The sequence below is a fragment of the Exophiala xenobiotica genome (assembly GCF_000835505.1).
Source record: "Exophiala xenobiotica strain CBS 118157 unplaced genomic scaffold supercont1.5, whole genome shotgun sequence".
Classification (NCBI taxonomy): Eukaryota; Fungi; Ascomycota; class Eurotiomycetes; order Chaetothyriales; family Herpotrichiellaceae; genus Exophiala; species Exophiala xenobiotica.
This window is the reverse complement of record NW_013562490.1, coordinates 1,972,433-1,989,406: the sequence shown is the minus strand read 5'-3', so window position 1 is coordinate 1,989,406 and position 16,974 is coordinate 1,972,433. Positions and strand designations below refer to the sequence as shown.

The 16,974-nt window shown below is 52.4% G+C and overlaps 6 protein-coding genes across 6 annotated transcripts; 2 read left to right on the top strand and 4 right to left on the bottom strand.

Annotated features, from left to right (window-relative positions):
• The first annotated feature begins 440 nt into the window (after positions 1 to 440).
• Positions 441 to 4,287, top strand: PV05_08499 (uncharacterized protein). The gene has a single exon (XM_013458016.1). The coding sequence runs from the start codon at positions 1,071 to 1,073 to the stop codon at positions 2,439 to 2,441; it is 1,371 nt and encodes a 456-aa protein (XP_013313470.1). The 5' UTR covers positions 441 to 1,070; the 3' UTR covers positions 2,442 to 4,287.
• PV05_08498 (uncharacterized protein) lies at positions 2,560 to 4,467 on the bottom strand. Its single transcript, XM_013458015.1, has 2 exons — positions 3,202 to 4,467; positions 2,560 to 3,135 (listed from the first exon to the last, which is right to left on the bottom strand). The coding sequence occupies exons 1-2, from the start codon at positions 3,865 to 3,867 to the stop codon at positions 2,905 to 2,907; spliced, it is 897 nt and encodes a 298-aa protein (XP_013313469.1). The 5' UTR covers positions 3,868 to 4,467; the 3' UTR covers positions 2,560 to 2,904.
• A 1,480-nt stretch (positions 4,468 to 5,947) lies between these two features.
• On the bottom strand, positions 5,948 to 6,817 carry PV05_08497 (uncharacterized protein; the record flags this gene model as incomplete). The annotated part of the gene is made up of 1 exon (XM_013458014.1): positions 5,948 to 6,817. One exon carries the CDS (start codon positions 6,815 to 6,817, stop codon positions 5,948 to 5,950), a length of 870 nt encoding a protein of 289 aa, XP_013313468.1.
• Positions 6,818 to 7,293: 476 nt separating this feature from the next.
• PV05_08496 (uncharacterized protein) lies at positions 7,294 to 8,940 on the bottom strand (the record flags this gene model as incomplete). The annotated part of the gene is made up of 1 exon (XM_013458013.1): positions 7,294 to 8,940. One exon carries the CDS (start codon positions 8,938 to 8,940, stop codon positions 7,294 to 7,296), a length of 1,647 nt encoding a protein of 548 aa, XP_013313467.1.
• A 1,525-nt stretch (positions 8,941 to 10,465) lies between these two features.
• Positions 10,466 to 14,106, top strand: PV05_08495 (uncharacterized protein). The gene is made up of 2 exons (XM_013458012.1): positions 10,466 to 13,710; positions 13,763 to 14,106. The coding sequence occupies exon 1, from the start codon at positions 11,502 to 11,504 to the stop codon at positions 13,293 to 13,295; it is 1,794 nt and encodes a 597-aa protein (XP_013313466.1). The 5' UTR covers positions 10,466 to 11,501; the 3' UTR covers positions 13,296 to 13,710; positions 13,763 to 14,106.
• Positions 14,101 to 16,876, bottom strand: PV05_08494 (uncharacterized protein). The gene has a single exon (XM_013458011.1). It carries the CDS (start codon positions 16,622 to 16,624, stop codon positions 14,405 to 14,407), a length of 2,220 nt encoding a protein of 739 aa, XP_013313465.1. The 5' UTR covers positions 16,625 to 16,876; the 3' UTR covers positions 14,101 to 14,404.
• Between the last annotated feature and the right edge of the window lie 98 nt (positions 16,877 to 16,974).

The following is a 16,974-nucleotide window of genomic DNA, read 5'->3' as shown; positions in this document are numbered from 1 at the left end:
AAAATGTATGGGCTAAAACTACCAACATCTCTTCTGGGAACAGGCCTTGTGACTCGACTTAGACCTGACCTGACTGACTGGGAAGAGAAAGCCAGAATCTACGGAGTAGTATGTGAGCAGACAATTCTCATCCATGCAGTCGGATTTGAGTTCTGTGCTGCGCCATTTCTTCGTCCACCCGGTGCATGAAACTCGCTAGGAAAAGGGAAGCCGTTGCAATGAAACGGTTGAAATCGGATGTCGAGAGCCTCGTGACTAACTGTCGGTTGTGCATCAGAGAAAGGTCCCTGGAAATCCTCGTGGCATGGCATGGCATGGACGGGGATGGACGAGGATGGACCTGCTCCTTTCATCCGCGGCTGCCTGGCGTCATCAACATAGCTTACTATATACAAAACTAGTAGTAGGCCTGATGGGCCAGTCAGATTGACCGCCATCACCGCCAAACAACTGCCTTGCCCTTAACGGTCAATGGAATTTCTCCCGTTAACAAGCGAGAAACGTCGATCCTCCTATTTTTGGCGCACGACGCCCTGGTCACTGGTCACTGGTCATTATTCTCCAACTGTACGCCCAGATTTCTTGTTCTTTCGATAGGGCCGTAACTCTCACTGCTTCCATTGGCCATGTCACTGTCAACAAGAGAAAAAGGCGCAGCTCTAAATTGAACCAAACGCAGCCATCACAGCCATCCACTCCCATTGGATTGATACCGCATATCTGCGTCACATTTCTCGTGTTCACCTAGGCTGAAGGGTTACTCTGCATGGCTATCCCTTGAAACAATCAGTCAGAACAAATATACCTAGGTATGAAGCTGGAGACAAGTATGCCCGTGTATGCCTCGTGCCTGGCCGAACATACCCGAACCTGGGCTCGTGGGCTCTTGGGCTTTCCCTTCGGACAAACCGAGAGTCATTTGTGAGACTAACCTACTCCAACCTAGACTGGTCACTGATAGGGGGATGATGGGGGCATAGCCATGAGAGCTTCCACCCCAACTTCACTATTCAAGCGTGCCTAAATCCTTCACTGCCTGAAGCCGTGCTCATCACAAGCAAGATTCAGACATGACCGCAGAAACGGGTACCATTCTTTCAGGTGATAGTTTGACGCCCACCAACTCACTGTCGTCGTGGGACTTGTCGTCAGAGTCCGCTACTCTCACCCAAGAAGAGAGCGCCAAACAACAGAAGACACGGACTCTGGCACCCAACTTGACACGCCGCTCACATAAGAAGTCTCGCGCCGGATGCTTCTCATGTAAAGGACGTAAGATCAAATGTGGCGAGCAGAAGCCGGAATGTGGAAGCTGCTTACTCAAGGGTATTACTTGCGTCTACCCTACGGAGCAATCTACACGCAAGTCCAACTTGCCTTTGATCAGGCGAAATCCACCCACAGCGCCATCATTTCCGTTCCCTGGCGCCGCATTCTCCATGATGGACATGCGCTTCTTTCATCACTTTCTGACAGTGGCGTATCCTCATTTACCAGTCGGCAATGACCACGTCTGGGTCCATGAAATACCACAATTTGCAGAGCAACACGAATATCTGATGCACGCCATTCTCTCGTTGGGAGCCTCGCATCTGAGTCGTCTTACCGGGATCGACTACCGCCGCGAGTCCCTTGTCCACCGTGGGCAGGCGCTTGCCGGGCTGAATCATGCACTCAGTCAAGCGTCAAGGTCGTACGGCGAGTCCGACGCCATGCTTGCGTCGTGTTATGCCCTCACCTTCCAAGCCTCCTATATGGGTGACGGGTTGACAGACTTCATAACCATGGTACGAGGCTGTGCGCTTACTACGGACAAGATTCGACGCGAACATTCTCCCACCGCCTTCAATCTCCAACCTGACTGGCACTTCAAATTCATGGCGCCACGATTGGAGCATCTCCCACCGGTCGATCCCACGTTGCTGGAGGACGCCTACATTGCCCTCGAAGAGATAAGACCATATCTGACGGATGACACACATTTTGATTTCCACGCTGGTCTGGTCGACATCGTCATCTCATTGCAAGCCAGCTCGGCTTCGGGTTACATGCAATTCACCGAGTTGTATTCAATATGGTACGACCTCTGTCACGACTCGTTCAAAAGCTTCCTCGATCCAAACAACCTGGTCGCGCAGCTATTGCTCGCTTATTTTGTGGGCGTTCAACTCCTCATCATCCCCATCGCGACCCACGAGTTCTTACACCGCGCGGATGTCTCGAGAATTCGTGTCCTTTACGGCGTGACCGAATGGGCCGAGAGCATCTTCGAGCGTCTGGAGGAGTCGGAACTCCGGGAGCACCTGTCCTGGCCGCGGAGCATTATCTCCACGGTCCTTGCCGAACTAAACGGTCAGATTCTGCAGGCGCCGTCGGTGTTGCAGCTACATCTGACGAGCAAAGATATCGTGCCGAACACGACAATATTGGCTCCCCCATGATCAACGTGCAGGAAACGAAAGAGAACAACTAAAGTCATCACGTGTTATGGTGTGTGTACTCAGGGTGAAACTGGAGGCAAAGCTCGAGAAGGCCTCTCATTGATGAAATGAATGGAAACGCAGCGAAATGATCACTCAGATACCTCTTCTCAACTCTGAACTTCTCTAAATTCTTGACTCCACAACGCCCAAATGGCATCGAGTAACAAACCAACTACATCACAGACCAAACACCACACAAACACCCAAGTTGTAACGCAGCAGACACCACCCTCCCTGCACCCCTCGAATTGGGCGCAGGCGGCACTCGCAAGGGCCACAGTCTATGAGAAGCCCTCTCGCCATCTGGCCAACTCGTTTTCCTTCTTGATCACCTCAACTCATGATCCTGTTTATATCAGGCTCCGTCTCTTTAATCCAGCAGCACTTGTTGGCATTGCCTGATTTCGCCTGCGTCTCAAGCTTAGGCGCGATTCAACCTAGCATTCGGCCTCTTCCCATCAGGCCCAAAATTCTCCATCCCAAAATCGGTCCGTGGCTTCTGCTGCATCCAACGAGTCGGATGATACCACGCGAGGACGGCCAGGGCACAGAACATTGGTGTGCCCTCCAGGACGTACAGACACCATTCGTGGTTAAAAGGATACCCGTCGATTCCGAGGGCAAATTCGACGACACGGTAGATCGAGCGGACCTGCACGTACACACAATGAGTCAGCGACTGCGAAATCGGGTACATCCAGAAGGAGCTGTGACGGACCTGGACGAAGAAGCTGGCGACCCACGCCCCCAAAATCACCTTCTTCACACACGGATTGAATCCAGTCTCTTGATTTCCCTTCACCCTCGTCACGAATCTCCCCATAAGGAGCAGGAAGACGGTGAACGTCGCCAGTTGCAGTGCCAGTCCAACGAGCAGTACATTCGTTCCGATATCTTTGAGGTTGCCTTCCCAATTGCCTGAACTCGCGATGCCCGAGCCGGAACATTGTGTGAGGAAACTCACTACATCACTGGTGATGAAAACTCGGCCAAGCCAGCGGGGGCTGATGCGGAAGAAAACGCGGTCGGGTCCGTCGGGCAGAGTCGTGCGGATCAGACGCGTCAGGAGCAGGTAAAGCGTGGCGCAGACAAAGATGGGCGAGATGACGATGTAAGAGGCCGATATCGCATATAGGGGGATGGAGGAGTTGTTATGTATGGAGGCGATTCGGACAGACCATCCGCACGTGGATATGAGGCCCGCGACGAACAGCGGGATGGTATATTTGTGTTTGATGGCGCAGTGGCGGGAGGATATGAAGTTGATGTAGAAGTGCCACAGGGTCAGGACGGCGTAGAGAACGGAGAAGATGACGGCTGCGGGTGTGGAGGGAGAGTAGAAATACAATTCGACGTCGTCGGTGGAGGCGGTGGAGTTCGACATGGTTGTCTGGGTTTGGGTTTTTGAGGTCACAAAAGTCGAGACTGCGCCTGTCTATTCGGTATTGGAATCGGTTGCCGTTGCTGTCAAAGGTTGGATGAGGTATTGATCTGTCCTGGAATTGGTCTGGTTGTATCAGTATGGAGAGGGCAATTCGTGCTTCGGCTTTGCGTTGGGGGCGATTGGACAAATTCCACAATGAGGCCTCGGGGTCGGCCAGTATGACAATGACAATCGCAGTGATAATGACAATGAAGCCAGTTCGGGATGAGAACAATAGTATGACACTGTCAGTAGATTCGGAACAAAGGAGTCATTCATAGGGCCTATCGAGACAAAAGAAAAACAATGGAAAGGATTCAGGTAGGTCTATATATACTCTCTCGAAGCCATCAAGGTGCATTGCAAGTGCCAGTGCCAGTGCCAATTCCCCATCTCGAGACGAAGAACGGGCGGGCTACAGGATCCAAGAGTTTTGGCATGCCATGCCATGCTGTGTCGTTGTCGCGTCGTATTCGCACCGAACAAAACTGGATCGACGAAGTGATGCTAAGACATTATCAAGATCGAAGCATGCCAATGGTTTGTTATTGTGTATGAGAGTGAAAGAGGCAGAGAGAGAGAGAGAGAGAGAAAGAGAGAGAATACTTCGCAGACAGCACAGTACAGCACAGCACAGCCAACCGAAAGAGGAAGATGTACGTATTCGGGATCGTGGCCAATCAAGAAGCGAGAAGGGCGCCGTGCGAGGCTGAGCTTGCCTTTAGTAAATTGGGGGCCTTTTGGAATAGATCGTGGTCCTCGATACGGCTGCCCGTGGACTGCACAGGGTGTTTGACGTTGACGATCGCTTGTAACTCTTACAATATGATGACTCGACGGCCAAGAGTGGCTTGTACATACCTAGAGGCTGTTCCTGCGGTATGCCACCTTCCAGGTTACGTAGTGTGTTGTGTCGCCGCGTCTTATTCGTATTCAAACCCAATGACCTTCGCAGCTTTTTGAAAAGTAGTCTGTCATGGCACGACTACGTGGACTACCACAGCTACTCATGCGACGTCAAATATACAGTACGAAGTATTCCATATCCGGATTACGGACATCTTAGCTGAATTCTTGCCAGGAATCGAGTACGCCTTGGCACGCCTTTGGCCCCCCTCTGAAGTTGAAAATTTGAAGTTAGCGAGCACCAATGCCTATCTACCACCGTAACTTTCAAAGTTCCTGTACTCTGGTTTCTCACTACAGTTAACCAGCAACCCCTGGAACGACGTAGCGTATTCGTATTACCAGGCCTCACCAGCCCCTGGCGATCACCGTGCTACTTACTCGCTAGATTCTCGAGACACTTGGTTGCTTACTTACTACGTAGTACCATCATGTATTTATTCTAGCACTCACCAAAAAAAAAACAAGCGCCATCGTCTCTTTCCCATTCACTGTGACGACCGGCAATGATTGGCAGTGAGTACAGGCACATTAGGCCGACGCACAGCCATGACGAGCCGTGATTACTCGTGACTACCTAGATATATTGCTGCCTGCGAGTTCCGAGTACCTAATGGAGATCATTCAGACAAGCACGACTACCAGTACCGCATTCTCCATGGCAATCGCCGGGAGAAAAAGTTTGGAACAGCCCAGTTCCGTCGCGAAGCTTGACATGACTTGCGGTGAGAGAGAAAGGGACCAAAGAAATTGTTGTAGAGCTTGGGAGGGGAGGGGGGGGGGCCAGACAGGTTCAGGGGAGGCGATGACTACCTGTTCGTCTCTGTAGGAGGGTGTGAATATGGACGGCAGGATCGGAATCTTATGTGACAGTGCAACAAGATTCCATTCCACTCCACCACCCACCTTGAATCGCTCTTAAACGAAGAAGACCAAAACGTAGCAGACCTCAACAGGCAAAGGGTCAAGCAAGAAACAAGAAGACAGGAATGATCTCATGGTCATCACAAAAATGGCATCATTTCATCATCATGTCGGCCTACTGGCTATAATATCTTACACACCCTCAGAACGAAGTAAAGGCCAGCGTCGTGGACCACCGCGATAGACCGTATAATGCGACCGCTGCAATATCTTAACCATAGACCAACGCTCGAACCTCAATGCTTTCGCGGCCCTTTGCGCCCACTGGTGTTCTAGGGTCGATAAACGCGGTATGCGGCACTCTCTGCCCGACGCCCTCTTGGCTATCATAGCACTTCAGGAACAGTCTCTCGTCATTGTCCATACCAGACCAGTAAAAGAACTTTTGGCCAGGATTATATCGGACGGCAGCCGTCTCACCCGTGCGATGGGGATATCTGTGCTCGACAGGAACAAGATCGTTGTCATCGACTGTGTCTGCAGACGCAAAGCCCAGGGGATGTGCTTGGACAGTGCCATTTATGGGTCTCCACACATTGATAATTCTGTACCGCCCTTTGAGCAGTTCATCCGCTTCCTCTGGGTTGTGCAACCTGACCCGCCACTCGGTCGACCTGGCTGTCTGATCAACATGCACTCTGGTGACAGGCGCGCGGGGCGCATCAGGGTTCGATCGTCGGACAGTATGGTCGAAGATGGTGATTTTATGAGCGCCAGGGACATTGTCCAGTAGCAGCTTCTCAACTTCAGGATAGTAGACCTTCTTGATGTGTTCGTCGTCATTAAAATCCTTCTCTTCTGACGGCACGCCCTTGACTGCCTGGAAGGCGTCCTTGTCGAGGTAAAACTCGTTTTCCTTTCCTCTGATGTCGTTCATCTCGACTTCGACCACATTCTCGCCGAAATTTCGCTGCGGTTGTCCTTGTGGTGGCTTTTCAACGTAGTTGTGTGGTTTGGAGCCATCTTCGGGATCTTGGAAGAAGTTCAGTTTTGTTCGGACTGATCCTCGAGGAACCCAAGAGGCGTCTTGAACTCCGGATAGGATCGTGGAAGTGGCTGTCTGTGTAGTCGTCGACGACATGGTGGCGAGCCGAATGTTAGAGAGATAGACTGATTGAAAATATCCCGAAGGGAACGAGTTTCTTAGACTGATGCAAGGTGCAATATAGAGGTTGCCCAAGTGCCGTTGACTGACCTTTTATATGCGCAGTCAAAGTCGAGCACGCAATGCGGCTTACACTGGCCACGACTGGATTATTAGAAATCCGCCAGTTCACGTCATGTCGTGTGGGCCGAGGGATTTTTGGCGAGCCGGTCGTTCCCCCCATGAATCTGCGACCATCTCCCCGCATCACATTCTTTCTCGCCACTCACTCGTCGTGGCCCTGCCGTGTGCTGTGCCCTGCATCTCGAGTGCTGATTTTTCTCAAAACTTGAAAGATTACTCACAGTCCTCCGTACTCTCATGATGAATCAAGCGTCATAATTGGCCTCGGCTTAATCTGTACTCGGCAGATACTGTGATACGCTGCTTTACGCCCTGCGACTTGCACCTTTTCACACTTCGCCTTCTTCGCTTCCATAATCAACCACATCGTCAAGCTCATCACGACCGTTCTGATTCGGCGCTGGGGGAGGCGGTGGCCTAACATCGTTCTGAGTGGGAGGAGGTTGATGGGGGGGCCTTGAGAGCTCGAACTGATTGCTTTGATTATACACACCGTTGTCCCGACTGTCCGGACGGCTTTGTGGAGGTAGCCTATCTAAATGACCGTTGCTGTAGGATGGGGTTGGACCACTCCGGTTGGATCCTGACGAAGATTGTCGTCTTGTGGAATTCCCGGAGTCTGGAGGCAGATTTGAGGGCCGTCGAGGCAGATTTGCCGTACGTTCCGATGAACTGCCCACAATCTCATCAATTCGTTTCCGGACGTCTTCAGCGCTGTGTTCTGGTTCAGTGTGTATTGCTCCGTCGCCCGCGCCTGAAGGAATTCGTGACGTCGGACGATCTCGCTCCGGCAGATTGGGCTTCTCGTCTTGAGAGTCCAGGCGGGCTCTTTTAGGTGAAGGAGGCGATGGATTCTCCGTCGACGGTCCTCTTGCCATACTCGCCCCCCATTCTCCGGAACCTCGATCATCCATGGCATTCCTCTCACGCTTGGTTCCTTGACTTCCACTTCTAGCGCTGCCACCGGGTGACCGGTCGGGTTGAGGAGTCGCGGCATTTCGAGTCCTCTCAAACATGGACAGGTCCTCATCCTTAGTGTAAGCGTCTTTCTGTCCTTGTCGTGGTAACGCAGGATTCTCGTAAACTTCAGCCATTATGTTGCAACCTCGCTGTATATCCAAGATCTCGAGGCGCAGCTGGTCCCACCATGGTCTACCTCGTTCATCATCAGGTAGAGTGATGCCGGCAAACTTGACACCCATGTACAACGCGCTGCCTGCAATCGCGCTCGGACTAAGTTGCAGGCACATTGTAGTGACGAGCGAATCATTCAGAAACGCCCACGAAGTGTTCCGCAGATGCTTGTTCTCCTGGACGCCATAGAGGCGCAGGAAATCCAGGAGTATACGATAGGGTTGCTCCAACTGCAGGTCAAAGCAAAGAGCTTCCAGAAGGAGGTCTTCATTATGCAGAATTGTGTCTCGCCATTTCCAGTATTCTTTGCTCTGTTCATCCACCACCAAGTTGGGTTGTTTTTGAGCCACCCGACAACAAGCCACCACCAACTCCCTCATTTTTCGGTAGTTTTCTTCGACCTTGGTCGCCAGAAAGAGGGCAGTGGCCGCGACTGAGTAGTGATGCAGGCCCGGTTTGTTGTTCTGAACCATGGCATGACGCATGAAGAATCGATGCAGGTAGACGGACGCCGTGGCAAGGGTCAACTGAGGCAGCTTCAGCATGATACCGACTTGTGTGATGAAGTTAACGCCCTTCTGCCTGTTGGCCAACTCTTGCGGGACCGACATGCCCTCGAGTATACTCGGCGAAAGGAGAAGTTCGTCTGGGGTGAACAACCATTGCGACTGCGTTCGTTCGAGGACAGGATTCGTCGAAAAAGGGGGAGAGACATCTGGTCGAGACATCTTACGGAAACCGGGCATGGCCGGGTATATCAAACGCAGCGACGGCGAGAGTGCTGGGTCAAGGAGGGCGATGGCTAGGGAGACTGTTGGGCGCAAAGCGCGTGGCTGCAACATTCGCCGGACAAAAGCCGCAGAAGCTCGTTAAACTGTCGTGGGCATTGCCTTCTTGCAAAAACCCAAACTAGGAGTCCATGGTGGCTGAGACCTAGGGATGAATACTGCAGTATCAGTAGCCCGTCCTGCCTCGCAAATCTTTGGCGACTGTGTCATGGGAAGACAGGCGCGCAGTTGCTGGAGGAGATCTTTGATATGTCGGAATTGGTAGCTAAGCCGAGAGATATCTCTATCTGTCAGACCGGGAGTTGACTATGGGTGTCCACTATTGCACGCTATTGTCACAGATGTTGGCAAGATTGTCGCGGTCAGACAGTTCCCGGACCCGACCAAATCATTCACGTTGTCTGACATCATCTCCCTGAATCATCCCGCACGTAAGCAGAGGGAACTATTTTATGCTGGCTGCATACTAGGAATGGGCTGCATCAAGTTGCTTTGCTTCAACACAATGCTTTATCGTGGTAAAGCAGATCCGAGGCACTTTCTCACTATTTTGCCTCGCGTTAGTGATGAGAGGTCGCGCAAAAGGACAAATTTTGCATGCAAGGTACTAATAGTGTAGAGTTGATCCTTGTGACTCTGACAAGATATTCAAGAATCGACTGGTTCGAATCGATCTTAACATCCGGCGGCTCCCAGATTGTAGACGTGCAAGGCGCGTGGTCAAGCATGATGTTCGTCAATGCATGTTACGAATGTCTCGCTAATTCATGCCGTGGTCCATGTGGCTGTCATTATCTAACGGTCAACAACTTGAATCTGTGGGATTGTACAGGTATGCTGGCTACTAACTTACTAACGGCCGTTGATTGTTCCACCTCGGTAGCGATGATAACCGCGCTTAAAGACGAACTAAACAACAAGGTCTAAGGCTGTCTTGACCGAGGAAGACGATTATGCCAAAATCATCCAAGAATTCTACCGGCGCGCGCTTCCAGCTGTGCCTCTCGTATTATATGTCTGAAAGAGGTATGTGTAGGTCCAAAAGAAGTAGGAGTTCAGTGCAGATTTGCTTCTTGTGCCACCTCTCGTGTCCTTAGTCGGGCTGCTCCAACACCGAACGAGTGGTATACGGGTGTCGGATCATGGGCGAGCAAGAGCCCGTTATGGACACTCATGCATGGTGAGGTAAGGAAGTACGAAGCCAGCCCCTCGAAGGTCGGTCAGCGCTGGAATCGAACATGCGCTCGGTGTACAGAAGCCCGTCATACAGGCACCAACTCGCCTAGAATGAAGTGCCATCATGTGCTGATTGGGTGTTTGTCGGTACTATGTATGCATCCCAGTGCGAGTTTCCGGGTGTCGGCCGTACGAGATGTTCCGGGCGAAACCAACGAACCATCACTAAACTTTGTCGAACATCCATTAATCGCGTCCTCTCACACCCGCCTTGCTGGAAGACAGATTCGTATGCGAAAACAACCCTCATCTGCTGCTCCCCTGCCTAGCCCCATCAAATCTGTTTGGCGTAGGAGCAGTTGCTGTTCCTGCCAAGTGATCAGTGATCTGACTACTGTACTGACTACTGTCTACACTTTCCTGAAACTCCCTAAGCTCGACCTCCACCTATCTACCTGTCCCGAGGTTCCCAGTCTACAACACCTTCGATATCCGTTCTCTCTCATGTATTCCTCTTCATCGACTCTAATGTTCACCTTTCTGTCTCATTCCATCCATCATTCGCGTCTTTTTCGGATTACTGGCTAAATCTTCCGTCCCCCGTTCAGCCGCTAGGCATGCGCCATATTCGTCTCGTCCGGCGATCATGACCGTACCACTCTTACCTCGCTTCGCGCTGGCCGTCATGCAGATTCATGGTAAGTCATCCTCTTCGGAGAGGTCGAAATGTACTCTCCGTCCAGAGGGCATCCGCAGGTATTTCGTGGCGCCTCAACGACTCGTCCGGCTTGTGACACGCACCAATGGAGACCTCTTCCGCATCATGGCCGAGTCCAGCCTGATGAGCTCTCACAGTCGATTCAATATCAGCTAAGGTGATATACATATGCGTCCTGCCCGGAGGCAAATCTATGTTTCTCGGACAGTGAAGTTTTCCCGACTGCATCTGAGTCTCTTTCAACCCAATCCTTTCACATACAGTCAGGTTGCAAGGCCACGACTTGCAGCAAGCCTGGCAAGCTTATAAGCCTTCAAGGGTCTCATTGTCAGAGAGCGCCTGCAGCATACCGACCACGCTCCACAAGGATCACCATACGCGAGCGAGACCCCTGGGAAATCGTGCCTTCATACTGCTTGCAGCAGGGTCTGAAGTCCCAATGACATCTAGGGAAACTATATCATCAGCAACCTAACCTCAATCAGGAGAAAGCCACAACGATTCTACCAGCCTGCTTTCTGCAATCCTCCCAATCACAGTCGCAACGTCTCGCCATTGAGAACCCCTGTACCCCATTACTCTGCTACACGGTGGACCGATTTGAGCCTACCAGAGATTGCAGCCGTTACCAAAGCAGCGTGGCCTTTTACCTAATCAGAAACACTTCCGTTGACCATCAAAACGGCCTCGGGTTTTACATTCATATATAGAGCTCGGTGTCATGCCCACCAAGCCGAAGAGAACCAAGTCTCCGGACTCGCAGTTCTTGTTCGTGAATGAGGATGCCTGGACGGTCACAAGGACGACGAAGGATGCAGAACTCGACAGGACAAAACAGAGCCATGTCCAACGCCAAAATTTCGCCCGTAAACGGCGGCTTTGGGGGCAGTCCATATCGGGTCAGCAGTCAAGCAGTCAAAGTTCTGTCTCTCCTAGTCCTGCAATGGTCGAGCCCTCTAATGAGGTATCGTCGTCGACTCAGGGAGGACCATCTTACGGCAGTGACTACTTTAACATATTCCAGAATCTTGACCTTAGCGATGCTCAATTTCACTCCACCAGTCCAGCGTCTTTGCCGCAAGATCCGCTCGACCCCCAATTATCCGCGATGTTCTCAAACCCTTTTGCTTCAACAGCTTTATCGGCCCCCGTCCTTACGATGTCAGTCAGTGGCTTTGAGACCTCACCTTTCTACCGGCCTGGTCAGTTCTTCGACATGACCCATCCAAACTATACTGTCACCCCACCTCAAAGAGGGTCGATGAACATGTCCTCCTCCTCCAGATCATCGAGCCGGATAGCCAGCCCGGTCGCAAACAACCAGCGAATCTTGGAACAGTGGGCGCCTCCGCTCATCCAGCACTACAACACTGTCATACTTCCCGAGAAGTTCTGGAAAGATGTCCAAAAGGTGCCCCTTGGGCAGATCAGGCATGCGCCCTCGATTCACGCAGACATGCAAGCCTGCATGTCAGAGCCTGCGCACATGTATGCCTTTCTAGCTTCTGCTGCGACACAAATGCTTGTGCGAGAAGGCAACCTCCTATTGCCAAACCTTTATGACGAAGACCTCCAAAGAGTGCCAACCTTCTTCAAGACTAAAGCGATACAGGCTGTGAGGGCGAAGATTGCCAGCGGACAAATTGACCACCGAATTGCTGTTGACGTTCACAGACTTTACTGCACAGGAATTCATGCGAACAATCCTGAAGTCGCCGAACCTCATTTCCAGGCCTTGCTCTCCATGATTGAAAGCTTAGGTGGCCTGAGCACCTTTGAGGATTATCAACAAGAGAAAATGATCATGCTCGATTGCATGGCGGCTCTGAAGACTCTCGAAGTTCCCCGACTTCTTTCGACATGTGATCCAGGCTCGTTGCCGGACGAAATTCTTTTGAGCCTCGAATCTCAAGGCCGATACGACTTTGGACTAGGAGTCAGATTCGAAGCGATGTTTCAGGCTCTCAATGCGGCGCGATCAATGACGGACGCCTTTTTGGACTTGATTCAAGTCCTCAAAATGTCGGCATACCTGCATGATGCGGACCAGTATATCCCGGAACACCACAAGTGGTTCAGCTGGAGCTGCTTGACGATATTACACAGTCTGCTTTCTATGCCGTTGCATACCGAGATGGATGACCGGACGGAGTCCTTGAGAATTGCCGCGGCGTTCTGGGTTGCTTTGGCGCGGTCGCCTCAATTGGGCTGGAGGGCCGCCTCCAAGTCCGCTCACACACTCAGGCAGAGGCTCGAAAGTACTGGCATTGGGTCACTTTGGGGACCGCATGCAGATTGTTTGTTGTGGGTCGTGGTGCTGGGAGGCATTTGCGCAGACAACGGCGATGATCTGCGATGGTACCTCGATGTTTCCAGAGCTGCTGCAGGCGAGCTGGGTTTGAACACCCCCGCAGGATTGGAGGAGCTCTTCTCGCAGCTGCTATACGATCCCTTTTCGCAAAGAGATATGCTCCTCCAGTTCGCAGAGAGGATGTGGCTATCCGTGGAGCCGTGAGGCGACATGTGGACAGAACGGAGAACGCACTGGAAGCACAGGGCTACGTGTTGAAGAGCAGCAATACAGCACCAGAGCCGATCTGTCAACAAGTCCCTGCTTCTTTCGACACTCAAGAGGATCTCTGCGATTGGCGGCCGGACACAATTGAAGCTCCCTGACTGGCACGGGGCGTTGTCAAAGTCATGGGAATAGCCAGACTGCTTGAGGACGAAATATGCAACAAGAATGCTACTGCCCGGAGCCGCAACTCACAAAATGGTCAATCGCCACAGTGCCGCGCGAAACAGAACTTCACGGCCACTTCGTGTCGTACTCGACCGTTCTCGTATACCATATTGGAGTCGGCCAAGGTCCAAACGGTGACCTATGTTGAAGATCATCAACAGAAAGGGCCATCCTTTACGAGTCTCAAGTATGAATTGTGTACACATCCAATTGCTGAAGTCCACTCTAACTCCAAATAGCTGAAGGACCTGGACCTGTTCGATGACGTGAAAGACCAATGTCCTGTGAATAGCCGGGATCCGCGCAATCTACACCACAGCATCAGTGAGACTACTATCGCCCAGGATAGGCTACGGCAGGCAGTTGCATCCATGGAATGGGTAAGTCAGATGACCAGGCTGGTTTCTCTGTCGGAAGGTTTGTGCCGAAATCAGCGCAAGGTGCAAGTACCACGCACATGCTCTTTTCAAGAAGCTCCTTTCAAGAGACAAGAGGCTCATCGACACCTCCTTCTGGTCAGGGTCGTTGCAAATAGATTACGTTCAGTCAATGACCCTAAAGATAGAGATGACGGATAGATAACTCATACATGAAAATGATGAATATATCCTCTATTCGGATGCTCTATTCTATATACATGGAACCTCCGAGACGTCCCGAACGCCTCATGCTCGTCAGCGCTGATAGCATGTAAAAGAAGAGTCGTAACTCATATCGCACTTCCTCCGCTGTCGGAGAAAGAAATCGTCCAGCTCAAGTAGCCGCAACCTCCACGAGTAGTGGCCAATGGTCGTCATATCCGTCCTCGACATGCTAGTCTTTAGGCTTGCGCATAGTGGACTTCTTTCGAGACCCACACTGACCATATTCTGGCGTAGACATTATAGATGCGGCACTCCCAAACTCGCCAGCACGAGGTTCACGATGCTCATCACGCCCTCGCCGAGGATCAGGCCGCTGGCGAGAACAATGACCCGGGTCTCGCCTCGTCGCTTCCAGTTGACCCACCAGTAACTGATTATCCCTCCGGCGGTCCTGGCCAGCGTGAAACTCGGCGTGTTGTACATGCCCACCGCGACCGCGATACCCCCTGGTATCCACGGATGCAGTGTCCGGCACCAGGGCTTCTGGTCACGGTATGCGAGCATGTATATCCTCAGGGACGTGGTGATGACAAAAATCGCGCCGGCAATGAGGGCGACCTGCCACGCCATCGGCGGCAGACCTTTTCCCGTCACCAGACGGGCCGTGAAGATCCAGACGTACGCGGTCGGGATCTCGAAGAGTTCACCTGGGACTTGGTACACCGAGACATACAGCTTGTAGACGGCCGCGGAGACGAACGCCCCGACCACGCTGCCGATCATTTGACCGTAAAACTGGGCCTTGGGGCTTGCGCCGATGAGGTGGCCCGCCTTGAGGTCCTGGAGCATGTCCCCGGCTTGGAGGGCACCGGCTTCGCTGACGGCGCCGGCAAGCAGGTTGATGACGATGGCGTGGTTTGCGTGTTTGCCAGTTGGGGTGACGAGGGCGAAGACGAGTTGCGTGAGTTTGGAGATGCCTGACACCGGGTTCAGGTCGGTCTCTCCCAGGGCACGGACACCCATTATGGACAGGACACAGGCGAGGAGGATGGCGAGGATGTTTAGGCCGATCGGGATGTAGGTGCCGAAGGTGACGTGGATGCAGAGAACGCAGAGGATGAGGGTGAGTGGGAGCAGGATGCAGACCGTGCGGCCTGAAATCAGGTGGTGTGGTGGTGCGTCGTCGGGAGTGTCGTCCGAGGGTGAGGATTTCGCGGGCTTGCGTGGTGCTGAGTTATTATTAGAGTCTGGAGATGTGTCGAGGGCGAGGTAACCGGCAAACTGTTTGCCAAGGAAGAAGTCGGCCCAGGAGTTGCTGTGTTTATAGTGGTGTTGAGCTGTGCGGACCCAGTCGGGACCGTATTTGATGGTGGGTCGGAGGATTAGCCAGCCTAGATTGACAACTGCATCGGCGAGCATAATGGCCAAACTGACCCAGACTATCCAACCTTTGCTTCCTGTCTCCCAGTCGTCGACGGAGCCGGGTGCCCAGCCTTTGTGTTTGGCGATGGGACTGAGTACGCCCCAGCCTACGATTGCTCCCAAGAGCATGTGGAAGGTGGTCGCTGGGCCCATGATAATGCCTTGACCGACGTACGCTGGTGATGGATTCAGTGTCCAAACCCAGGTATTGGCCAGGTATGTGCCGAAGACCGGCAGTTTGTGCAGAATAGGGAGGAAGTATTGAATCAAGGTATAAGATCCAGATCCGGTAAAGGCTACCATGAGAAGTCGGATTTGTCTTTTCCAGTCGGCTCGTACATCACGCTCATCAGGCTGGCTGTTGACATCGTCTCGGTCGGTTTCGCGCAACAGCTCCTCGCGTTCCTCTGTGCCCTGCGTTGCGATCTCTCGTTCCTTGGCTTCATCGCTTTTGGCTCCGCCATGCAAGACACTTATCATCAGAGCGGTAGCGGTGCCGCTGGGAAACTTCAGCCGCTCACGTATGATGACCTGCCTCCTCAGTGGGACAGCAAAGACCACTCCGAAAAGACACAGTCCAACACCCCAGACGAAGAGCCTCCAAATGCTCAGATCTATTGGTGCGCCCTCACTCTTCTTGAGCAGAAATTCCAGACTGGGCATGACCCCTACGAAACCTAAGCCTAATGGCATGGTTCCCACAGCTCCGGCCACCGTCTGTACCAATACATTTTCCACCGGGGTAAACGGAAGTGCCAGATAGGGTGATATGGCTTTGAATATCGCAAACCCGATCAATGATGCGGGCATAGCCATCCCGGACACCCATCCTGTCTGCAACCCGAAGTATGTATTGGAAAAGCATATGATGATGCCAATCGCGATTCCTACCAAAAGACCTCGAACCGTGAAATTTGTCCCGTCGAGGGCCGAATCGGAGGCACCAGGTATGGCATAGCAGGCATGATCGGATCTCGTGGGGGCAATGTCATGCTGATACAAGTGATCGTCTGCCGGCGAAGACGCAGACAACTCATGGTCTTGAGGATCCGATACCGAAGGCGAGCGAGAAGAGGAATCCCTTTCAGGGTGCATAATGTGCCGGGGCTATTGTTGTATCACGGTGATGCTGTTAACCGTAGCCATGGAGTCAGACCAGGCGCGGGTGGCATCGGCCTGCCGATAGTGACCACTCTGTGGTAGCAGTGGCCTTGTATATGACCTGTATATAGGCCGAATGTGGGATTGTCTCTGCTCAAGCAACCATACCTTGATGATCCCAAGTCCAATCTAGGTGCCGTGCGTTGATGGTTTCCGGATATTCGGATTTGATCACCATGATTCACGTCACGTGTACGCATGGCCCGGGAGAAAAATCGAAAACCAAAAAAGCGAAAACCAAAAGCGAAAAGCGAAAAGCGCAAGCGAAGCCCCGCCTGCGACCG

Coding starts and splice junctions, on each gene's coding strand:
- PV05_08499 (XM_013458016.1), top strand. CDS start 1,071: ATGACCGCAGAAACGGGTACCATTCTTTCAGGTGATAGTTTGACGCCC.
- PV05_08498 (XM_013458015.1), bottom strand. CDS start 3,867: ATGTCGAACTCCACCGCCTCCACCGACGACGTCGAATTGTATTTCTAC. Junction 3,136..3,201: donor TCGCCAGCTTCTTCGTCCAG/GTCCGTCACAGC, acceptor GTGTACGTGCAG/GTCCGCTCGATCTACCGTGT.
- PV05_08495 (XM_013458012.1), top strand. CDS start 11,502: ATGCCCACCAAGCCGAAGAGAACCAAGTCTCCGGACTCGCAGTTCTTG.
- PV05_08494 (XM_013458011.1), bottom strand. CDS start 16,624: ATGCACCCTGAAAGGGATTCCTCTTCTCGCTCGCCTTCGGTATCGGAT.